Source organism: Oncorhynchus mykiss, chromosome 15 (assembly GCF_057628025.1).
Source record: "Oncorhynchus mykiss isolate SJ-2025 chromosome 15, ASM5762802v1, whole genome shotgun sequence".
Classification (NCBI taxonomy): Eukaryota; Metazoa; Chordata; class Actinopteri; order Salmoniformes; family Salmonidae; genus Oncorhynchus; species Oncorhynchus mykiss.
The window spans coordinates 71,185,283-71,209,901 of record NC_143036.1 but is presented as its reverse complement, the minus strand read 5'-3'; the positions used below and the strand labels follow the sequence as shown (position 1 = coordinate 71,209,901).

The window sequence follows — 24,619 nt, the reverse complement described above, 5'->3', positions numbered from 1 at the left end:
GCAAGATGTATATGAGCGCAAGCGGCGGGATGGTTCTCTCTTTTACCGCCATAAGAGCGGAGTCTTTTGCTTTGCGACCGCTTCACTGCGTAGATCCACCTAGTCAAGCCGCCAGCTAAAGGTAAGAGAATGACTTGAAATCACCTTAGCTTGGACTTTAGCAATACAACAAAGTGGCGCATATATATATATATTGTACTCTTAGATGGGTACGAATGTGGGGTTGTTCTTATCGTCTTGAACGAAATATTTGTGTGGATGTGGTCGGGAAGAATAGGACGGTAGCTTGCCAGCTAACTAAGTCGGATGGCTAGTAGCAGCCATTGAGAGACGAGAGGCTCCACCATGATGCGTTTGCTAGCTAACGTTACATGCACGATGACGAAAATGGCTAATTTTCCGCCCTTTCGAGACGTTGTATTGTAAATACAAACGCCATAACGTTAGTGACAAATCATCAGAATTTGCATCATTCAGTTATTGGTTTTATCGTATGTCGTGTCTTTTTAATTTAGACCTGACCTTATTTATTGACTAGCCTTTATGGAGGGTAGTTAAGTGATGGGACGGAGATGTGGTGGGTACAAGTTTTTGTATCTGATCACTGTTCGAGCTATACCGCTAACTAGCAGGCTACACACTAAAATGGGACATATGTCTCCGTCTTTTCACCTGACTTTTGACATGTTTGTAGTTGGCTGGCTAATTTCGATAGCCACATAGCTAGCTAACGGTTCTCTTATTTTGGTCTAATATTATTTGAGGGTTCCAATATTTGCCCAGCAGGTCACGTTGCCAATCAAATATGGACTGTCACTTGAGTACTTGCGCAATAAAAGTGCGTATGCCAAACTAACGTTAGCTAGGTAGCTGTAACTAGCTAACGTTAGTTGACTTGATGGCGAAGTAGTTAGCTAGCTGGAAGCATGCACAACCAGTTAACGTTACCGCAAATGTATCCATTATAGTGCATGTGGTAGCTAACTAGCTAGATTCCATGGAGCTGTGTAATTTGTACGTTTCAGTGGTAGGTTAGTTAAATGCATATGCTGCTTTACAGCTAGCTAGCTGGCTGGCCGGCTTTCTTTGTGGGTGAGAGCCATTGCTCATAGCTTGCCTTGAGCATGCAACACGTGGTCGCTGGGTTTGAAAGGCTCATTGAAGGGATGTATGTGTAACTACCATTGGGGGATTTCAGTCACTGAAGATCTGCTATTTTCACTTTTGGTGAAAAATGCATTGAATTACACTCATACAATAACAATGTTTCAGCTGTTATCACATCTAAAGCTGCCTTTGTTTCTGCCAATGCTTATCATTGCAACATAACTAGAAATTATTCATTAGACATTCTAGCCACAGTTTAAGCTAGCTTTTGCCTATAGCTAGATTGTGTGTATTTGACTACTACATCCTACCTGGCTGTGATTTGTATGGCTAACTTTTGTCAAGAAATGAGGATGAACCAACTATTGTCACAACTTGTAGAATCGATATTGGTCCTGATGACTCCTGCTAAGGCGACATTACATTTTTTGTTTGCGAGAAAAGGCCCTAATGGTATAATCCGAATTATTATTTATTTTTTAATTGAACCGCTTATTTTTGTGCTATGGATGATGGCTGTTCCGGTATTGATGTTTGAACGTGTCAGATGCTTTGTCTTTTGTCATTGTGTGTTTTGAGGCAGTCATCTGCTACTCATTAACACATGGCATTTATATGACCCCATCAATTTGAGTACTAATGACCCCTTTGTGAAACTGGCATGTAGAGTTTAGGTAATCAATTGATTGAAAGGTATTCCTGGAACTGTTGCTGAAACACAACTCGCTGACAGTGTTGGAAGCTACTCTTAAAATAGTTGCCCATGCTATAAATTTCTTAACAATGGAAGTTTACTGCAAAATGCTAAGTTACTAGTTGAACAAAAATATATAAACACCTGTACTGTTTAGGTCCCATGTTTAATGAGCTGAAATAAAATATCCCAGAAATTGTCCATACACACAAAAAGCTTATTTCACAAATACACAGATTTGTTTACATCCCTGTTAGTAAGCATTTCTCCTTTGCCTAGATTTGTATCTATTTAGCTAGGCTAGACAGTTAATAACACATTCTTATTTACAATGACTGCCTAGGAACAGTACGTTAACTGTCTTGTTCAGGGGCAGAACCACCCGTTTTCTTTACCTTGTCAGCTCAGGGATTCGCTCTTGCAACCTTTGGCCACCTGCACCCCTGCCCAATCATGTGAAATCCATAGATTAGGGCCTAATAATGTATTTCAATTAACTGATTTCCTTATGAACTGTAACGCAGCAAAATCGTTAATTGTTGCGTTTTTGTTCAGTATACATGTAGTTCACTATTCCCCAACACTATCTCGAGTTATGATTCTAGTCCCCTCTGACAGTGGTGCGTTCTTTACACGGCGATGTATCAACATGCCTAAAGCATTAGTGGGATGCCTAGTTGACTGTTTCAGATGCAGTTTGGATCGTCCTAAATCTATTTCATCAGAGGAAAATCCACTTTATCAATGTCAGACTGAAATGCAGTCATTGTCTGTATTTGAGTGTTGCTGTTGCTATTCTCAAGCTTTTTATGGCTATTAAGAGCTCTCGCATTGGCTATTGGTGGGGAAGGTTTGATCTGTTCGCTGGCCAGACGTCGTCATGTGAATCTCATGGTGTTTTACAGGTCGATCCAAATGGTATTGGTTCACATTTTCAACAATATCATTACGGTAGTGCAGTGTGCCGTTTTGGTGATTTCAGTGACCAAGTTTTGGCCTGGAATTATCCTCTTTTTGGTCCCTCTGCCCGGTAATCTCCCTTTCAGCTGCTTAACATTTGATTTTTGGACAGCTTTTCAGTTGGCCTATTTAAACTGCTGCAGGTGAGTGGTGGGCAGCCTGTGCGCTTCTTAACCAATGGGCACAGGCCATTAGGAAGGTGAGGGAGAGCAGAGGAGCTGCTGAAAGATGGAGACAGTCGTGCATTTCAGACATTGCAGGCCAGGTCTACATCAGCACTGTTAAACTCTTGCTAAGTTTCCCTGACACTTATTAATTTTGTAGCATTGTTCTCCAACCAGGCCAGTAAACATTCTATACTGATTTATCACACAACAGCCTTGGTCTGCAATGCATTTGGCACTATAACATGTGATTTCCCCATACTTCACTCTAAGTACAGTGAAGGTTATGTAGCAAACATTGAAGGGGACATTTTTCTCTCAAGTATCTTTCAATTGAGAGACTTTGCCTTCACATTGGCTTTGATTGAGCTGCACGGAAATCTCTGCTGGAGACAGAGCTTGCCCAATAGAATATTGTTTGAATTTGTTTTCACTCATTCCATGGAGCCAGAAATGATGTCTACCTGGCAGCTATTAAGATGTGGTATAATTTTGTAATTAGTCGAGTTCACCACATTTTGGGGATACCAGCCACTTTTTATTTAACTCGCCACTTTTTTTTAAAGCCCATTTGAAGACCACCATCAACCTAATACCACAGTGGTAAGGAGAACCCTCCAGAAAATCATCACCTAATGCCTTATGTCTTTGGAGGTTTGGTCACTGCTGTGGTTGCATCAGACACTGGTGTGAGGAAAAGCTGATCTGGCTCTTGTGTTTCTCCATGTGTACTAACCCTGTGGTAAACATTCTCCCCCCAGGGGGGGTCTGGAGTCTAATTCAATGCCTAATGTGATGTGACTAATGGCTTTTAATTGTCAACCTTCATGTGATGGCCTCTATAACAGCCTGTATGGTCAAAGTGCAAGTCTGAGTTGGTCCAGCTGTGTACCTCTTCAATTGTGTTAAGGGTCACTGGCCCTGTGTGAAAGTCCTGTTGGACCGACTGGTGAACTACTAGCTGCGGTCTCTGCCCCCTCTAGGATTAGGTGTTTTACATAGCTCCAGTCCCCCTCTGCTCTCTCCTCCATGCCTGGAAGTTTATAGGGGGGTACACACGTCTAAACAGGGCCTTGCTTTGGTGCTGTTATCAGATGGCAGCCCCAGTGTCGCCTGCATCCAAAGCCCCAGCCCATGGCACACTGCGCACAGATTCTCTGCCCAAACCAAATGAGATGGGCAAGAGGTTAAGATATGTAGGACGATTTAACTAAGGCTTATGTTACTTAATGCCTCAGCACAGCTAACAGGGCTGTCGGTGAGCTGGGCGCCTGGGAGTTCTTTCATGCACATTTCACTAACCAACATGACAGGGAGCCAAAAGCAGCCCTTTTTTTGTTTTCATCTGGGAGTGGGAGGAGAAACTGAGGTAGGATTACAGTTGGTGGCCATTTTGCTCTAAGCAAGCAGAGTGCTTGGAATCAGATGTTCAGCCCTCCTGTGGGTGCTTTAGTTCGTTCACAAGCTCCTAATGTCAGTTTCTACACACTGGGAGGAGATGTCCTCAACTGTATTGAATTTAAGGGTATGATATTATTTGCCTGTTGTAAACCTTCCATCAAACAAGACGATGTAATGCTAGTCTTGTAAATAAGTAATTGGGCCTATTTCAATAAATAATCTATTCCCAGAAGCCCTTTGTTTATTGAACATATGTATTTCCTGCTGTGAATTAACAATTGTGTCAAAAGTAGCATGTATCATACATTGTCTAACTCTCTTCCCTTCCCTCCAGCAGCATCACTCGAGACTTGGCTAAGATGGCAGACATGGACAAGTAAGTGCATCCTCTCCGTTTGATTGGCTGTGCAGCCTGAGTTCTGTGCAGCAAGGAAAGACACTTATTGCACAAGTGTCCTATACTAAAACAATCCCACCTCTGCATCGTTACCTAGGGCCTTATCAATTCAAATTGATTTCTTTACGTTTCTTGGTGTTAGCCTTTTAAGTCCAATGTTCATCTAGCCGAAAGGCTGATTAGCTGTGTTTGTTTGTCACACATGTGATGGTAGTTTGCAAAACAAGTACCCACTGGATTGATGGCAATCATAGTATGATTCTGCCAGGTCAGCATATGCTACTTTGTGGTTAGCATTTCATTTAGAGTATTCTTGGGAAAGCCTTTCCGTGTCTACTAGAGTACTTTTAATTATCATCATTGCTAACAGCTACAAAGTGGTAGATACGCGAACTGCACATACTGAGAAGGGAAGTTCTCATTGCCTTTAAGAAAGTTCAGATGTATTCTGTTCATGTCTTATGATAAACTTCTGCAAATTCATTTTCAATTTTGTTGATTCCCCCTAATGTCTGGATTCAGTGTTTCCATCCATGTTCTCTGTATTGGAGATTTAATAGGGCCCTAATTACCCTACCCCTTTTGTCATTGATTTACCTGGAGGTGTGTTGAGGTCCCGTGTGCTGTCATTTTGGCTGTACCTGCTATGGTGTGTAGCCTGGCCAGGAAGCCATCCTGGATTTGAAATGTTGGTTAACACTGTCTCATTGGCCTCCCGGGTGGCGCAGTGGTTAAGGGTTCGCGCCCAGGCTCTGTCGTAACCGGCCGCGACCGGGAGGTCTGTGGGGCGACGCACAATTATAGGGAGGGATTGGTCGGTAGGGATCAAGTGTTGGGTGAAATCATGACATTAGTTCAATGCACATGCAGTTTAGGAATGCCATTATCCTTTATCAATTTGGCTTCTAGTAGCCGTCAAATATTAGACACTGGTGGGTGTATATATCAAGTGTCTGAGTAGTGTTTACATTTTAGAGCACAGTTAATATAATAACATGGGGGTCCTGATCCTAGATCAGCACTCTTACTCTGAGATGCTTGGTCCATACGTCCGCAGAGCTGAGTCAGTCCTCTTCCCCTGGTATCTGATGCAGAGGAGGATGGCCAGCTGTCGATCACACTGCGGAGACGTTTCCTCGCTGGGCTGTGGCTCGATGTGGCTGTTTACTCAGCCTGGGCTGCTTGGGATGCCATGGCTGGGCTTGGGTTACGCCGGCTCCCTCCAGCCACTCAAAACGCCTCCCTGAGTTTGAGTAATGGGCCTTGGCCCTAGTCCAGCAGGCCTGTGGCTCTCTCAAACCACAGGGAACAGACAGACAGTCAACTGTTTATCCCTTCATCTGCCCTATTGTATACAGAGACTCCTGACTGCAGGAGTCTCTGGGTGAAGTTTCCCCTATATACAGGTCTAGCATCAACTTCCCCTCACCCAATCTTAACTTCTTTCGGATTGTCCCACCACGACAACATCCGGTGAAATTGCAGGGCGCCAAATTCAAATTAAATTACTATAAATATTTAACTTTCGTAAAATCACAAGTGCAATACGTCAAAATAAAGCTTTACTTGTTGTTAATCCAGCCACAATGTCAGATTTTTACAAAAAGGCTTTACGGCGAAAGCAAGCCATTCGATTATCTGAGGACAGCGCCACGCATACCAACACACGAAAAACACATTTCAACCTGGCAGGTGCAACAAAAGTCAGAAATAACAATATAATTCATGCCGTACATTTGAAGATCTTCTGTTGGCACTCAAATGCCCCAGAAACATCACAAATGGTCCTTTTGTTTGATAATGTCCTTCTTTATATCCCCAAAATGTCCATTTATTTGGTGCGCTTGATTCAGAAATACACCGGTTCCAACTCGCCCAACATGACTACACATTATCTAATGAATTACCTGTAATCTTGGTCCAAACATTTCAAACAACTTTCCTAATCCAACCTTAGATATCCAAAAACGTAAATAATTGATCAAATTTAAGACGGAATATATTGTGTTCAATTGCGGATAAAAACAATGTGGAGTGAGCTCCAGTTCACGGTCGTCACACGAGTCCACTTGGCTTGACACTCACAATGAACAGCCCTACTTAATTTCTCAAAAGAAAAACATCAACCAATTTCTAAAGACTGACATCTAGTGGAAGCCATAGAAACTGCAACCAGGAACCTCTTAAATATAGTTTCCTATAGAAAACCAATTGAAAACGGTGACCTCAATTTTTCCCTGGTGGTTTGTCCTTTGGGTTTCGCCTGCCAAATAAGTTCTGTTATCGACACAGACATAATTTTAACAGTTTTAGAAAACTCTTAATTTATCTTAATCTACCAATTGTATGCATGTCCTAGCTTCTGACACAAACATGCAGTTTACTTTGGTCACGCTTTTCATCCGGATGTGAAAATACTGCCCCCTATCACAATGAAGTTAACCACTAGTGGGGGGAGAAATGCAAAACTGACCCAAGATCAGTGTCTAGGGGTAGCATCACCCTATTTTACCCCATGACTAGCATTGTAGCCTGACGCCACATGTTTGACATTATGTTGATCAGGGGTTTATTCAGATAGAAATTTAATTATTTTTGCACTGGTTCGGAACCTGGTTCATGGATCAGTATGAACAGTGTTTAAATCCAGTGTTAGATGAAACTTCAGTGAGGCAGGGGAGCAGTATACCCTTTGTGCTGTGTCCCTGTTCACTCTCTGGGAACATTGCCTCCTAGTCTGTCAGAGGTACTGTGTGGAGGCCTCTATGTATTAGTATTGTCTGACACACCCCTTCTTTTGTATCAAAGTAATTAGAGTTGAGTTTCCCTATTCTACACAATCGATATAATCACATACCATCTAAACAGTACATTGCTTTTGTAAAATTCCATTCCTGAATAAGCTCCAGGTGTCTGTTTTGACTGATTTTTCTCGGTGTCTGTGTGTGTGCAGTAAGGACCAGGCTGAGCTGGACCCGGCAGATTTGGAGGACGTGGAGGACGTGGAAGAGGAGGAGACTGGAGAGGATGTCAACAGCAAAGGTAAGGCTCAGCACTACCTGGCGACTGGGAATGTTAAACGTTAATGTCTGTTCCCACCGTGGATTTGACTTCAACTGAACAACCAACAGTGAAATCTGAATCAGTTTGACATGAGTGTCATGAGCCTCTGCTTGCTGGGCAGTCGTTAATGTTAGGTTGACAGTTGAATTAAAATCCTCTGTGCCCACATTGTCTAGGTTTGAAATCTGAATGTTTTTACCTGTCCACGAATAATTAAGAATCCTGCTTTGTTTATAGAGGTTTAACTGGCAGTCCTTTGTAGACTGAATTAGATGTCTCTCTGCCCCAGGTATTTATAGCCCAGCAATGCTTATCGTCTCCCACCACAGTGATATGTCACAATGATCTCACACACACTTGACAGAGGCTTTCATACGGCCAGAGCCTAACAAATATCCTAATTATCGTCCGATGTCTGTAATGACATTCGTCATCAGTAGAACCGTCCCTCGTCTAGAACGCATTCAGAACATTTTGCCGTCCCACTCATCCCTGTCCCGCTCCGCTGCAGCACTTAGTTGTCACTCATCCCTGTCCCGCTCCGCCGCAGCACTTAGTTGTCACTCATCCCTGTCCCGCTCCGCTGCAGCACTTAGTTGTCACTCATCCCTGTCCCGCTCCGCTGCAGCACTTAGTTGTCACTCATCCCTGTCCCTGCTCCGCTGCAGCACTTAGTTGTCACTCATCCCTGTCCCCGCTCCGCTGCAGCACTTAGTTGTCACTCATCCCTGTCCCCGCTCCGCTGCAGCACTTAGTTGTCACTCATCCCTGTCCCTGCTCCGCTGCAGCACTTAGTTGTCACTCATCCCTGTCCCCGCTCCGCCGCAGCACTTAGTTGTCACTCATCCCTGTCCCTGCTCCGCTGCAGCACTTAGTTGTCACTCATCCCTGTCCCGCTCCGCTGCAGCACTTAGTTGTCACTCATCCCTGTCCCTGCTCCGCTGCAGCACTTAGTTGTCACTCATCCCTGTCCCTGCTCCGCTGCAGCACTTAGTTGTCACTCATCCCTGTCCCTGCTCCGCCGCAGCACTTAGTTGTCACTCATCCCTGTCCCGCTCCGCCGCAGCACTTAGTTGTCACTCATCCCTGTCCCTGCTCCGCTGCAGCACTTAGTTGTCACTCATCCCTGTCCCGCTCCGCTGCAGCACTTAGTTGTCACTCATCCCTGTCCCCGCTCCGCTGCAGCACTTAGTTGTCACTCATCCCTGTCCCCGCTCCGCTGCAGCACTTAGTTGTCACTCATCCCTGTCCCCGCTCCGCTGCAGCACTTAAGAGTTGTCACTCAGCTGAGGAGTTGGCCATTTCGTCCATAACGGCACCCTATTCCCTCTATAGTGCACTACGTTTGACTATAGACCCTGCTCAACAGTTAAGCACTTTAGGGAAATGGGGGGGGTATTGTTGGGACAGGCACAGCAGGGCCCTCAAATCCAAGGCGTAAGGAGTTGAAGCGTGGTGTAGGTAAATCAAGGCAGGGAGAGTATACCTGCTGACTGTAAATGATGCAGCAGCCCTCTGCTGCCTTGTCCCATGGGCAAAGCGTTTGTTCTCCGCTTTGGAAATGTCTCTTAACAGCTTTTAGGAATAAGTTTACTCCCGTTTGGTGGAAGGAAATACTTTGATTATAATGCTCCCTCTATGGGCTCGCGTCGAACCTGAGTCTTCAAGCAGAGGCTCAGACACTCTGACCAAATGACTGTTGATCACTAAGCACATTTTTATCACCGTCTTTCTCAAATAGAAATGTCATTATTTTGGAACTGGTTCAGGGTTGGAAGAAACAGTATACCCTTTGCGGTCTCCCTGGTCGCTCTCTGGGAACATTGCATCCTAGTTTGTCAGGTGTTCTGTGGAGGAAACACAGGGCTCTGTGTCAATAGTGTGAAGTGACTTCCTTTTCTTGTGTCCTCTCATTCGTCTGCACCAATCTGAAGAGGCTTGACGGGTGGCAGCGTTTTGGCAGTAGCATTCTTCCACCTGTCCAATACTGTCAGATCAGTGAAGATGAAGGAAAGGAGACAAGTGAAGGGAGCAACCTGTTGACCAGCAACCCAGCCCTCTATTTGATTTAGATTTATTTTTGTAACTTTGTCTGTCCTTAGTTGACCTGAAAATACTTGGCGTTGCCCCCCCTTAGAATTTCTTATGCAGAACTCCCTTCTTCCGTCAATGTATCTGTCCGTATGGTGTCTGGTGCTATGAATGGTTGTCTGTGTCTGATGGTAGTGCCTGGCTTTGTCCGTCTCCCCTCAGCTCGTCAGCTCACCGTGCAGATGATGCAGAACCCACAGATTCTGGCTGCGTTGCAGGAGAGGCTGGACGGCCTGGTGGGCTCGCCGTCAGGATACATGGAGAGGTGAGAACCCCAACCAGGAGAGACACAAGCTTCAGCCATACAGATTCTGGATGGAGACAATCCTTTTTCAATGGGTGTTCTCAGTTGGATGGACAACAGATTGTACATCAGAAAACCCACTCTGTTTTGGGGTCCTGTATGTACTCGTCAGAAATAGTTGACTTGAGGTGACGGACAGTGGCTGAATGCATCTACGATTTCCTCAGTGTTCCTGTGACTGGCCATAGCCTGACTCTGTCCCACTCTGCAGCTCTGGGGGACTAGCCTAGTTATGCAGCCCTGCTTTAGATGTTAAGGCTCCAACAGAAGTTCTTCTCACTGGGGTAGTGGTCTTGTTATTTATATATAATACTTTCAAAACTTCCATTCTTGGCATGCAATCTTTCTCCCTGTACCTGTGTGTGTATGTATGTTATGGAGGGATAACAAGGCCAGTGCTATGTCTTCGGTGCTGGAATGTTCCTTGTCTTCTGGTTCTGTCCTCAATTCACTGGTACATACCTCTGACATGTCTGTGGGAAATGAGTACTGGTAGTTTAGGCTGAATCTAACCTACACCCAAAACCTATTTTTGAAGGTGCTAGAGGGAAAACTGAACGTTTCTGCACACTCCGTTGCTCTGATTTAAGGTCGACTGACCAAAACTTCAGCCACTATTTATAGTATAGGTTGACAAAATGATGCATTAAAGGTTCATCCTCTGGTTCTCTCATCCTTGAGGTAATCACTTATCTGTGCGTGATTGGGTATGCGAAGGTAATGCTTTTCATTCAGGGATTTCCTCAATGAAGGTTACCTAGTTAAGAGTATTCAAAGAAGGCCACTGCTACAGTGATGAGAAGCTGCTGCATTCCCCTTCAAAGCAATGTCCCATAACTGTAGTCCTCTAGGTCTGCTCTGTGCTGGGTTGTCCTTTAGTATGCAAATGAGTTGGAATTGACTCCTTGGCCAATGACTTCACGAAAGAGCTATGGCACACATACATGATGCCTAGGCACTAGGTGTTCTGGACCCAGTTGTGCACCTCTTGATTTGGTGTTGCAGTGAAATGTGTTTTTAAAAGTGGTCTCCGCATCAGTCTCAAAAAACAGCGTCCTAAAATGTGAACTGATGCCCTATGTATCATTCTCGGAGTAGTGTTGCTGATCTAGGATCAGGTCTCCCTGTCCATGTATTCTTATTCCTTATCTAAAAGGCAAAACAGATCCAAAATCAAAAGTTGAAGTTCCTCTTTTTTAGAAGGGAAGAAAATGATATACATCACTGAAGTGTCAACAGAGCTCTGAGTACAAAACATTAAGAACACCTGCGCTTTCCATGACAGCTTGACATGGTGACAGCTATGATCCCTTATGTCACTTGTTAAATCCAATGGAGACACGGTATGTGTGCCATTGAGGCTAAATGGGCAAGGCAAAATATTTAAGTGCGTTTTAACGGGGTATGGTAGGTGCCAGGCGCACCGGTTTGTCAAGAACTGCAACGCTGCTGGGTTTTTCACACCATTTGTGTATCGGTGATGGTCCACTACCTGAAAGGCATCCAACCAACTTGACGACTGTGAAGCATTGGCGTCAATATGGGTCAGCATCCCTGTGGAACGCTTTCCACACCTGACTTTCTGAATATGTTATAGAAAGACCCCACACAAGGATTCAGAACATGAAGAATAATTTCTTGGTACAATGTATTTTATAACATAAGGGACATCTTATCACCACCAAAGCATGTTTTCACCCACTCAGGAAAGAGTGGGTGGACACCCTAAAATCTGTGTAGAAAGATGCCGTTTTTAAACGGCTCTTGGCATGGGATTCTTGGCCCAATGTCGTACCAAAGCATTGCAGCGCGGGATATTCTGCCATCTTGATTAATGGAAGTGGCTGTGGTTTTTCTGGCCTCGGATTAATTGTGCCCTCACAATTGGAGTGTGTGGCTGTGATGAGTGAGCACTTCTGCATTTTTTTTGTGTAGTTATTGTGGGCCTGGTCCCTTTCTTAATAATGTTTTTTCCTGTCAGTGGATGCCAGTACTTCAGATCTCCTAGCGTCCCCTCAGTGGGGTGCTGTGCCAGAGGGGCTTGGCTGTGGTTGCGTAACGCCAGGGCTGAGGTGACCAGGCCATTACGTAAAACGTTAGTTTTTAGAATGTCAGTGGAAGTAGTCCTCTACTTCCTGGTCCTATGGTTGAATTCCTAGCCGAGGATACTAGGTCCTGCAGTCATTCTCCCCGGCACGGTGTTGCTCTGCATAAAAGCGTCCGTATGCATGCGTAAGTGTTTGTCATTCGTTGATGTTTATTCCCGCTGTCAGAGCTTGAGGCTCCAGTATCTTGTTATATACACCATCGTTGGACAGTAAAGATGTTCTTTCACCGTGTGGGATTGTGACTTTTTTCTCTCCCCGTGTCCAGCTTACCGAAGGTAGTGAAGAGACGGGTCAACGCCCTAAAGAACCTACAAGTGAAATGCGCCCACATTGAGGCAAAGTTCTACGAAGAGGTCCATGAACTGGAGAGAAAGTACGCCGCTCTCTACCAACCCCTCTTCGACAAGGTAGGAACACCCCTGTTCCTTGTATCAATAGGATCTCCCATTCATTGTACCTTATAACTAAGCTGCATTTGACTGGGCACTTTATGCTTGGGTTGTTTTCATTGGTGCAAACCTTAGTAAAATGAGCCACTTTTTGGCCAAATGCAGGTAGGTCCCTCCATGTTTCCAACCCGGCGGGGTTTCCAAAGAACATAATTTCCAATTCACACATGCATATTAATTATCTTGTGAAATAGTACAAATGTAAGCACCCACCAAATTTTTCTTATTAATGAATACACCCCAGTATTCTCAATATAGTGTTGATCAGTCACTCCTCTGCCCATGTGTAGTTCCTGCTGGTGCCTATCCAATGCTGACAGACTAGCTTTTACCCCCCCCCCCAGTCCCCTCTTTGGAGCGGACTGGGATTTAGCAGAATCCTCTGACTAAAGAGCTGCAGCCTGTTCCAGGGATGCAGATGGAGCTGAGAAAATTGGGTGGGGTCAAGCTGGGATGCTCACACATGCAGACGTTGTGACCAAACTGCTGTCTTGCGTAAATAATGCGCTGGCTTGGCACCTCAGCCCCTAGTCCATTATCTTGGTTTAAACACATGACTGTTCTGGGCTTTTTGTTAAATGTTTTTGCTCTGGCCTCCTGGCTGTTGGCTTTACAGGAACTGACTGGTTTCCTCCCCCTCTCTCCCTCCAGCGAAGTGACATAGTTAAAGCAGCCTATGAGCCCACAGAGGAGGAGTGTGAGTGGAAGGCTGATGAGGAGGAAGAGTTGACAGTAAGTAAGCAGGTACAGGTGACTCCATGCCTGCATGTCTTATCTAACCTGGGGACTTCTACTGTCTGGTGCTAACCTGGGGACCTCTACTGTCGGGTGCCTCAGCAGGTCTTATTATTCTAACCTGGGGACCTCTACTGTCTGGTGCCTCAGCAGGTCTTATTAATCTAACCTGGGGACCTCTACCTGTCTGGTGCCTCAGCGGGTCTTATTATTCTAACCTGGAGATCTCTACTGTCTGGTGCCTCAGCGGGTCTTATTAATCTAACCTGGGGAGCTATACTGTCTGGTGCCTCAGCGGGTCTTATTATTCTAACATGGGGACCAATACTGTCTGGTGCCTCAGCGGGTCTTATTATTCTAACCTGGGGACCTGTACTGTCTGGTGCCTCAGTGGGTCTTATTATTCTAACCTGGGGACCTATACTGTCTGGTGCCTCAGCGGGTCTTATTATTCTAACCTGGGGACCTATACTGTCTGGTGCCTCAGTGGGTCTTATTAATCTAACCTGGGGACCTCTTAACTGTCTGGTCATGATGACAGGACCAGGAGGGTGTACCCATGATTGACTTATTGGGTTCTGACTGTTTTGGTTCCAGTAATGGTGGATGTGCTAGGTGTACATTATATATAGACTATTTAGAGGTTTTAACCAGGGACTCATGTATCTTTTCTGTTTATAGGCATCTGTGAAATGGTGCATTGAATCCCCTTTTTTGTTGATCTTCCTCCTGCCTGTTTCTTCCAGGAGGAGATGAAGGAGAAGGCCAAGGTGGAAGAGGAGAAGAAGGATGAGGAGAAGGAGGACCCCAAAGGCGTTCCCGAGTTCTGGCTAACGGTTTTCAAGAACGTCGACCTGCTTAGCGACATGCTGCAGGTAGGCGGGCAGAGTGTTGGAGGGAGTGGAGGACTGTCAGCAGGAAAAGAGACTAGAGAGCAGTAGAGGAAAGTAGGTCAGCAGACGACGACTGCTGCTGCTCCCTAAAGATGAGGCTTCATCACCACCTACAGGCTTGATGAGGCAATTTCGCCCCTAAAAATAGATGGTGTATACATACAGCACACTTGTAGTCCTGGACAAGCCCTCAATGAGTTGAAGCAGGTGACTTTGTCCCGGGCTTCAGCAAGAAGGTGCTGTTTGGGGGGGGGGGGGGGGGGGGGGCTGAAGTTGGGAAACTGATTTTAATTGCCACTCTTATCAGAGTGACTTCGTCAGTGTATTTGAGGTAGGTGAGACCACATCACAGGTATTGGAAGTTAAACGTTCCTCAATGAAACGGCTGTCGGCTAAATCTGTGCTCGTAAGAAAAGAGAATTTGGTGTTGGTGCCAGAAAGACCAGTACAACGGTAAGGTGTTTCTGTTTTGATACCATACCAATGTTCAAGCTGCTGTTCATGTTTTACAGGAACATGATGAACCCATCCTCAAGCACTTACAAGATATCAAAGTCAAATTCTCGGACCCTGGCCAGCCCATGGTAGGTCTGTGCACCGCACTGCTCTGCTGATGCAATTCTCTACCGTTCTATCAATGTATTGAAAGCCAATGAATCTTGGGTATTCCCACTGTTCCCAATATTCAACTCTTTCTTGCTCTTTTTCTGTCTCTCCAGAGCTTTTCTTTAGAATTTAACTTTGAGCCCAATGAGTTCTTCACAAACACTTTGTTGACAAAAACCTACAAGATGAGGTCTGAGCCTGATGAGAACGACCCCTTCTCCTTCGACGGGCCTGAGATCATGGGCTGCACAGGGTAAGATGCTCCGTCAAACTGCTCCTTGTTGTCCCATAGAGATCCTATTCAATTAGGATTCTTAATCCTATGGCGCATCCTTAGTAAACCCCCTAGTTGCTCATCGTAGCCTCTGGGACAAGGAAGGATGCTAGATCAAACTAGAGATCCAAAGCTGAGAGTCTTGTCCATGTCTCTTGGTTATTTCAGCTCTGGGACAGTCGTTGCAGGCACTAATGTTTGTTTCATGAGGGGTGTAAGGGTCATGTCAGTAGATGGAGTTTATTAAAAATTCTCTCCTTTTAAATTACGTTTGAATTAATATAAGATACTCAGGTTTATGCACCCTTCTGTTGTCAGCTTGTTTGGTCAGTTACAACAGACTACCTTGTAACACTAAGACATGGGTGTGGAATGACCCGGTTGGTCAAAAGAAGTGGTCCTTTCTAACAACGCATCATGTTGACGGGGTTCTATTAACACCTTTGGCTTATCTTAACCTTTAGGGCTCAAAGCAACATCTACACTCTAGTCATTGGTTGGCGTGTTTAGTCCTGCGTCTGGTCTCCTGGTAACCCTGGTGTCCACCGCTCTCGCCCTGCAGTTGTACGATCGACTGGACGAAGGGCAAGAACATCACCCTGAAGACCATCAAGAAGAAGCAGAAGCACAAGGGACGTGGCACAGTCAGGACGGTCACCAAGACAGTCCCCAACGACTCTTTCTTCAACTTCTTCACCCCGCCTGATGTCCCTGAAAGTGGAGATCTGGTAAGTAATGCTTGAAGTGGACTGAAGTGAGGTCAGGTATTTATTTTTGTTGCCGTAACTCAGTATTTCTCTTTATGCAATATAATTTTGCCGGAACTCAAGCAGTAGAACATTTTGGCTGTGTTCCAATTCAACCACTGGTGCAGTGTGGTCTTTCGACTAAAGTTGGTGTGGCCGACTGGTGAGTCTCATAGCTCTGACTGACGTGCCGGTGACTCTTGCCCCTCCAGGATGAGGACTCTGAGGCTGTCCTCGCCGCTGACTTTGAGATCGGCCACTTCATCCGCGAGCGTATCGTCCCCAGGGCTGTGCTGTACTTCACGGGGGAGGCCATCGAGGATGACGATGATGATGTGAGTACCCACCACAGCCTGTGTGTAATGGCCTCATCCCTGTCCCAGACCTCTGAACCAAGCCACTGGCCTTCACATGTGTTCCCCTAACACTAGTGTCCCCTCTTGTTGCAGTACGATGAGGAGGGAGAGGAGGCTGATGACGAGGTAAGGCCTTAGCTAGCTAGGTCTCTTCACCTGGTTCTCACTAACCCACTCCTGTTATTGACCTTAGCCATGGTCCTCACTAACCCACTCCTGTTATTGACCTTAGCCATGGTCCTCACTAACCCACTCCTGTTATTGACCTTAGCCAAGGTCCTCACTAACCCACTCCTGTTATTGACCTTAGCTAGTTTGTCTGTCTCAGTGTTTAACAGTTTCCTCTTGTGTTCTCCTAGGAGGGTGAGGAGGAGGGAGAGGAGGAGAATGACCCTGACTATGACCCCAAGGTGGGTGGGAGAGCTTACTGTTGATGTTGTCATGACCTAATGTGAGACCAATGATCAGAAGTATCAGATTTCAACATACAGAATAGAATGTGTACCGCTACTCCAAATGCATCATGAACACCAGCCGCCATGATGGATTTCTCTGTCTATATACTACTGCATCCCACGTCGCCTCAGAACACACAGCCTTCGGAACCGTTTCCCTGTCCCCTTGCCTCTAGTGTAAGGGCTGGATTTCCAGACACACATTAAGGCTTGTCCTGGACTATAAAGCAGTCTACATTTGTGTTTTGGTACACCAAAGTACATGTTATTTCCAGTGGCACGCTGCATTGGCCTTGCAGTAATGTTGCAGTGCTTTCTGTGGTGGATACGTTGGATTTATGGAATGTATGTTAGATGGTTTGACAGAACTGGTAGCAGAGGGTGAGTGTTGAACTTTTGTTGCACATCAAAATGATGCTGCATAACATTTTGCTCAATGACGCTATCGGTGTGATCGAGGCGTTAGTCCAGGACTCGTCTCATTCTGTGTCCTGGAAACTTCTAGAATGAGAGTGATGGTAAAGAGTGGTATTTTTAAATCGTCTCAATATCACTTCAAGAACCTAATCAAATACCCTTTTGTGAGCGTCTGGTCATGGGGAATGTGTTTTTCCACGTTTTCTTTTCAATGGAATGCCTTGAAAGCATGTTTCTACTTGCTGTCTACATCCTTGCTAAACTGAGACTGCATGGAAATTGGAATCGGATACTAAATCTATTCAGGTTTTGACTTTTAGGTTCATAGCTCTGCATGCCAAAGCTTTATTTGATTTTGTTTGGGTGAATGGGAACAGTACTCCTTCTCTTTGCTGTATAAAGCCTCTTGAATTCTGTATTCTGCCTATTTTTTGCCTTTAATTCATTAATGTTCATCTCCAATCACATGGCACCTTTTGTCAGCTATACTCTTTAAATTTTTCCTCACTAGGTTTAAGTGATGTCTGTAGAAAATAACCCTCTCCTGGTAGGTACAGCTTGTGAATTGTCAGCTTACCGCACCCCACCTCCCTCCTGCACCTTTTCATTTTGACACCTCCATTCCTCAATCTCCTTGCACCCTCCCCTCCACCTGCACTTACAACTAACATAGTGGCTTTTTTCTTTTTCCCTCTAACTGTAGTGGGTGATGCGTTTGAGTTTTCTCTTCTGTATGTTGAAGCTAGTTAAACTTTCCTCCAATTTGACCCTATTTGTCTTTGTACAAAATATTTTGTGACACCAATATTTACATTCTTTTGGAGAATAATAGATCGTTTGCCACGCCTGTTTTGTGGATTTTGATGTTTTTGAGTCTTAAGCCATCGCTCTGTTCATGCTCTCATTCTTCACTTTTGTACTCCAGAGACTGTAGTCTACATCTGGAAGGATGCTTGTTAATTGTCTTTCTCCCATTGGACATGCCTGAATTGTTAAGTCTGCGTGGGGTGAATCCAAACTTCCACTTCAGTTGAATTTTCACTTGGTCTCCCACTGACATCGATGCACGACTAAGTGAATGTTTGACTAGAGTTGAAGTTCAGGTTCACCCCTCTGTCCTGGAGAGCTGTTGACCCCTGTAGGTCTGTTTATGGCCCTCTCCCTGCATTGCTGCCAATAGATTTCATTAGTTTTCCTCCCCTGTGAAAGGCGTCTGTAGGACATCAGTGGTGCACCCCCCCTCCCTCCCCATCACTGTTATGAGCACTATGGAGGTTCTATGCAGCAGTAGTGAAGGCTCTCAATACATTTTAAAGTTTAATATTTCAATTTTGAATATTCACCTCCACATTCCCATCTCCATTGATGGTGTCTTGGACCTTGAATTTGGGTAGTATTCACCCCCCCAACACTGGTCTGATACCAACGCACATTGCCTTTTTCCCCCAGTGACATACTTTAAGAACATACTAATATAGATTGTTATTGGGTCACTGTTCAGGAATCTCTAGCCTAAGTGCCAGGATGACATTGCCCTATACCCTGTCAGTGTTTGTCTCAAATGGACATAGAAACATGTCTGAAGCATAAACCTGTGTGTGTGAGAGGGTGATTAGTGTGTATGTTCGGTTCTCAGTTCAGCTCTATAACGTCCTCTCTTTTGGTCTCTTGCAGAAAGACGCAAATCCCCCAGCCGAGTGCAAGCAGCAGTGAAGGCTGTGGCTTTGAGGATCAACTGCACTGTAACAGCTTCTCAAATAAAACACTTACTTACGCCTTATAATGTTTTGTATTTTTCTTGGTAGAAATAAAAAAATAAATAAAGGGTTTCAAGATTTTTGTTACAAAAACCTCCTAATATAATGTGAGCAGTGGCTCGATATGCATAGTATTTTACTAGACCCCCACCCCCCTGTACAAATAGTTAGAATGCCACAAACTCCCTGAAAGCATGATCTTGTTTCTCTCACTGCTAAACTAGTTTGGGTTCTTGTGAAGTTTTTTGTTGTATTGCTCTTGGACAACAGCTGTGGTTAGACTGCATTTGAGGCAGGTGATGAGAAAGCTAACCTATTCCTTTTCCCTCGCGCTACCAAAGTTACCGGTCAGTTCAGGTTGTGAGTTGGAGTTCTTTTGTCATTGTATTAGTGGGCCTCGAGCACGGTCAGAGCAAAACCCTGCATTTAGTCATGGCTAATGAAAAACTTTGAATCGCTGTGCACATTTGGCCACTCAAGCATGCCATTTAGAGCAGGGAAAGTGGTTATTGGCCACTTGTTTGGGCTGAATCAAGTTGTCATTCTAAAACATTCCAGTTTGCAGACTGACAGGCATTGGACGTTTGAATGCTCTCTTGGGATGAATATTACCTCGACTACGTGGTCTGATTTGTTAAAGAAACAGAACCATGTGTTAGCTGCTAAATTTAATGAGCCGAGTCTGCAACTTATTGGTTTCTATTAAATACTTACTGTTCTTTCTGAATTTAAATTTGTGTTAAGGGAGTGTTTTTCCTCCAGCACGCATCTTGGTCTTGTCCAGTCACTCCTTAACATTCCAGATGATTTGACGAGGGACCGTTCCACGGTTTCGCCAGCAGGGGGCACCCCATGCCCAATCTGCTTCAGGCTCTTGTTAGGCCTACAGTTTACTTGTCTTTTTCTATAGCACTTTGTACCACTTAGTCATGTATCAGTGGTGTCCTCTATGGTTGGCTGTCGGTCCAGTAGCCCGTGTGCAAATCAAAGTGAGCAGTACTTTGGAGGTGGCCGTTGTCCTGTGGGCTTTCTCCTGCGCCATGAAACATTTCCCTGTAATACATGATTCTCCCAAGTGCATTACTCTTTCATTTGGGAATCCCACTTGACTTGTGTACTCTGATAGCAATAGGTTCGCAACGGGTTCCCTTCCGAGGACGAAAACGACCAAATTCAGGCTTATGTTGGCATGTGGTTGTGGCTTTTGAGCCTTGTAACTCTCGAGGTTAAGCTCGTGCCTGTCTGGTCCCTGAGCATACGGCTAATTTATCACTGTGAAGGAAAGGTGGCAATGAGTTCTGGTAGAAGTCCTGTCTGTTGACCGCCCTCTGTAGCCAACCCCACCCAGCAGGTCACACTGAAGCATGTAAGAGCAATACTTAGTCAGGGAATGGAAATAAAAGGAAGTAGCTTAAGCCCACCCACCTTTTCCTTTAGTGGAAACAGTCATGTCGGTGTATGTTGGGTGGTGGCGCCCTCGCTGCTGCCGCTAGTGGAGCTCTAGGGAGTACTGCTGCAGTCAGGAGATTACGTCTGGACTGTTCTAGGGACGACTGGATTCTGTCTGTGACTCCTTGAGCAGCTGTTGTCAAAGCTAAATGCTATGCTACAAATACTAAATGTACTCAATAACTGTATGTATATTCATGAATAAATTGGTTAAACGTGTTTTGCGTTTGTTCCTTGTCTCTGCAGTGTCTCTTCAACATGAGCTGCTTGATATTTAAACACTGAGCTCTGACATTTGTGTAGCTCATTGAGATGACCAGTTCATTTGTCATATGTACAGACTACAGTAGGTGTAGTGTGGACTGATGCTTACAAGTTCTCTATTGAATCTATTAAAAGTCGACCGTTGGTACACACTGGAAACTGAGTGAAGAACCCAGCAGCGTTGCAGTTGACACTCAAACTAGTGCACCTACCATAGCCCGCTGAAAGGCAGTTAAATGTCTTACACATTCACACAATGTCTCAATCTTTTTACCCGTGTCCTCCCCTTAATCTACACTGATTTAAGTGACAATAAGGGATCATAGCTCTTATCTGGTCAGTCTGTCATGGAAAGAGCAGGTGTTAATGTTTCATATACTCTGTATATTGAACAAAAATATAAAAGCAACAATTTTACTGAGTTCATAGGAAATCAGTAAATTGAAATAGTCATTAGGCCCTAATCTATGGATCTCACATGACTGGGCAGTGGTGCAGCCATGGGTGGGCCTGGGGGTATTGGACCACCCACTGGTGAGACAATCTGAATGAGTTTTCCCCCACAAAGGGGATTTATTACAGACATAAATACTCCTCAGCACCCCTTTCCCTCAGACGATCCTGCAGGTGAAGAAGCCGGATCTGCAGGTCCTGGGCTGATGTGGTTACACAACGTCTGTGAGGCCAGTTGGATATACTGCCAAATTCTGTAAAACGACGGAGGCGGCTTATGGTAGAGAAATGGACATTCAGTTCTCTGGCAACAGCTCTGTTGGACATTCATGCAGTCAGCATGACAATTGCACACTCCCTCAACTTGAGGCATCTGTGGCTGTGTGACAGAACTGCACATTTTGGTGGCCTTTTATTGCCCCAGCACAAGGTGCTGATCATGCCGTTTAATCAGCTTCTTGATATGCTACACCTGTCAGGTGGATTTATTTTCTTGGCAAAGGAGAAATGTTCATTAGCAGGGATGTAAACAAATTTGTTCACAACATTTGAGAGAAATCAGCTTTTTGTGAGTATGGAACATTTCTGGGTTATTTTATTTCAGCTCATGAAACATGGGACCAACACTAGATTTTGTGTTTATATTTTTGTTCAGCACATATACATACACAGTATCTACGGTCTCACCACTGAAATGAAGGGCCAGATGACAGCTCAACGGAAGTGCCCATTTATTGTATTCTCGTAGATAGGTGAGAGCCAAGCGTTCTACAGATTGTTTTCTCGTGGAGAGGTGAGAGCCAAGCGTTCTACAGATTGTTTTCTCGTGGAGAGGTGAGAGCCAAGCGTTCTTCAGATTGTTTTCTCGTGGAAAGGTGAGAGCCAAGCGTTCTACAGATTGTTTTCTCGTAGATCGGTGAGAGCCAAGCGTTCTTCAGATTGTTTTCTCTTGGAGAGGTGAGAGCCAAGCGTTCTACAGATTGTTTTCTCTTGGAGAGATGAGAGCCAAGCGTTCTACAGATTGTTTTCTCGTAGAGAGGTGAGAGCCAAGCGTTCTACAGATTGTTTTCTCGTGGAGAGGTGAGAGCCAAGCGTTCTTCAGATTGTTTTCTCGTGGAAAGGTGAGAGCCAAGCGTTCTTCAGATTGTTTTCTCGTAGATAGGTGAGAGCCAAGCGTTCTACAGATTGTTTTCTCGTGGAGAGGTGAGAGCCAAGCGTTCTACAGATTGTATTCTCGTGGAGAGGTGAGAGCCAAGCGTTCTACAGATTGTTTTCTCGTGGAGAGATGAGAGCCAAGCGTTCTACAGATTGTTTTCTCGTGGAGAGATGAGAGCCAAGCGTTCTACAGATTGTTTTCTCGTGGAGAGGTGAGAGCCAAGCGTTCTACAGATTGTTTTCTCGTGGAGAGGTGAGAGCCAAGCGTTCTACAGATTGTTTTCTCGTGGAGAGGTGAGAGCCAAGCGTTCTTCAGATTGTTTTCTCGTAGATAGGTGAGAGCCAAGCGTTCTTCAGATTGTTTTCTCGTGGAGAGGTGAGAGCCAAGCGTTCTACAGATTGTATTCTCGTGGAGAGATGAGAGCCAAGCGTTCTTCAGATTGTTTTCTCGTAGAGAGGTGAGAGCCAAGCGTTCTACAGATTGTATTCTCGTGGAGAGGTGAGAGCCAAGCGTTCTACAGATTGTTTTCTCGTAGATCGGTGAGAGCCAAGCGTTCTACAGATTGTATTCTCGTGGAGAGGTGAGAGCCAAGCGTTCTACAGATTGTTTTCTCGTAGAGAGGTGAGAGCCAAGCGTTCTACAGATTGTATTCTCGTGGAGAGGTGAGAGCCAAGCGTTCTTCAGATTGTTTTCTCGTGGAGAGGTGAGAGCCAAGCGTTCTACAGATTGTATTCTCGTGGAGAGGTGAGAGCCAAGCGTTCTTCAGATTGTTTTCTCGTAGAGAGGTGAGAGCCAAGCGTTCTACAGATTGTTTTCTCGTAGATCGGTGAGAGCCAAGCGTTCTTCAGATTGTTTTCTCGTAGAAAGGTGAGAGCCAAGCGTTCTACAGATTGTATTCTCGTAGATAGGTGAGAGCCAAGCGTTCTACAGATTGTATTCTCGTAGATAGGTGAGAGCCAAGCGTTCTACAGATTGTTTTCTCGTAGATCGGTGAGAGCCAAGCGTTCTTCAGATTGTTTTCTCGTAGAGAGGTGAGAGCCAAGCGTTCTACAGATTGTTTTCTCGTAGATAGGTGAGAGCCAAGCGTTCTTCAGATTGTTTTCTCGTGGAGAGGTGAGAGCCAAGCGTTCTACAGATTGTTTTCTCGTGGAAAGGTGAGAGCCAAGCGTTCTTCAGATTGTTTTCTCGTGGAGAGGTGAGAGCCAAGCGTTCTACAGATTGTTTTCTCGTAGAGAGGTGAGAGCCAAGCGTTCTTCAGATTGTTTTCTCGTAGATAGGTGAGAGCCAAGCGTTCTTCAGATTGTATTCTCGTGGAGAGGTGAGAGCCAAGCGTTCTACAGATTGTTTTCTCGTAGATAGGTGAGAGCCAAGCGTTCTTCAGATTGTATTCTCGTGGAGAGGTGAGAGCCAAGCGTTCTACAGATTGTATTCTCGTGGAGAGATGAGAGCCAAGCGTTCTTCAGATTGTTTTCTCGTAGAGAGGTGAGAGCCAAGCGTTCTACAGATTGTATTCTCGTGGAGAGGTGAGAGCCAAGCGTTCTACAGATTGTTTTCTCGTAGATCGGTGAGAGCCAAGCGTTCTACAGATTGTATTCTCGTGGAGAGGTGAGAGCCAAGCGTTCTACAGATTGTTTTCTCGTAGAGAGGTGAGAGCCAAGCGTTCTACAGATTGTATTCTCGTGGAGAGGTGAGAGCCAAGCGTTCTTCAGATTGTTTTCTCGTGGAGAGGTGAGAGCCAAGCGTTCTACAGATTGTATTCTCGTGGAGAGGTGAGAGCCAAGCGTTCTTCAGATTGTTTTCTCGTAGAGAGGTGAGAGCCAAGCGTTCTACAGATTGTTTTCTCGTAGATCGGTGAGAGCCAAGCGTTCTTCAGATTGTTTTCTCGTAGAAAGGTGAGAGCCAAGCGTTCTACAGATTGTATTCTCGTAGATAGGTGAGAGCCAAGCGTTCTACAGATTGTATTCTCGTAGATAGGTGAGAGCCAAGCGTTCTACAGATTGTTTTCTCGTAGATCGGTGAGAGCCAAGCGTTCTTCAGATTGTTTTCTCGTAGAGAGGTGAGAGCCAAGCGTTCTACAGATTGTTTTCTCGTAGATAGGTGAGAGCCAAGCGTTCTTCAGATTGTTTTCTCGTGGAGAGGTGAGAGCCAAGCGTTCTACAGATTGTTTTCTCGTGGAAAGGTGAGAGCCAAGCGTTCTTCAGATTGTTTTCTCGTGGAGAGGTGAGAGCCAAGCGTTCTACAGATTGTTTTCTCGTAGAGAGGTGAGAGCCAAGCGTTCTTCAGATTGTTTTCTCGTAGATAGGTGAGAGCCAAGCGTTCT

General features: G+C 45.1%; 1 protein-coding gene and 2 non-coding genes across 10 annotated transcripts; all 3 read left to right on the top strand.

Annotated features, from left to right (window-relative positions):
* Positions 1 to 19,000, top strand: LOC110516615 (nucleosome assembly protein 1-like 1). Of its 8 annotated transcripts, none has more exons than XM_090201003.1 (15): positions 7 to 121; positions 4,664 to 4,702; positions 7,677 to 7,765; positions 10,040 to 10,142; positions 12,555 to 12,696; positions 13,390 to 13,470; positions 14,220 to 14,348; positions 14,879 to 14,950; positions 15,086 to 15,225; positions 15,809 to 15,974; positions 16,205 to 16,327; positions 16,442 to 16,474; positions 16,708 to 16,758; positions 17,732 to 17,767; positions 18,895 to 19,000. In XM_090201003.1, the coding sequence occupies exons 2-14, from the start codon at positions 4,686 to 4,688 to the stop codon at positions 17,735 to 17,737; spliced, it is 1,152 nt and encodes a 383-aa protein (XP_090057129.1). In that variant the 5' UTR covers positions 7 to 121; positions 4,664 to 4,685; the 3' UTR covers positions 17,738 to 17,767; positions 18,895 to 19,000. The 8 variants fall into 8 exon arrangements, with proteins under 8 accessions (XP_090057125.1, XP_090057126.1, XP_090057129.1 ...); XM_090201001.1 differs by having other exon boundaries at positions 13,390 to 13,482; XM_090201004.1 differs by having other exon boundaries at positions 8 to 121; positions 4,661 to 4,702.
* On the top strand, positions 10,503 to 10,643 carry LOC118943011 (small nucleolar RNA SNORA57). Its single transcript, XR_005038748.1, has one exon. It is a non-coding gene; the product is annotated as a small nucleolar RNA SNORA57 (small nucleolar RNA).
* LOC118943020 (small nucleolar RNA SNORA14) lies at positions 15,298 to 15,427 on the top strand. The gene has a single exon (XR_005038756.1). It is a non-coding gene; the product is annotated as a small nucleolar RNA SNORA14 (small nucleolar RNA).
* Positions 19,001 to 24,619: the final 5,619 nt, after the last annotated feature.

Bases quoted from the DNA above. Each gene is read 5' to 3' on its own strand.
- LOC110516615 (XM_090200996.1), top strand. The intron at 15,226-15,808 runs GTAAGATGCTCC...CTCGCCCTGCAG, and splicing joins GAGATCATGGGCTGCACAGG to TTGTACGATCGACTGGACGA. The intron at 16,328-16,441 runs GTGAGTACCCAC...CTCTTGTTGCAG, and splicing joins TCGAGGATGACGATGATGAT to TACGATGAGGAGGGAGAGGA.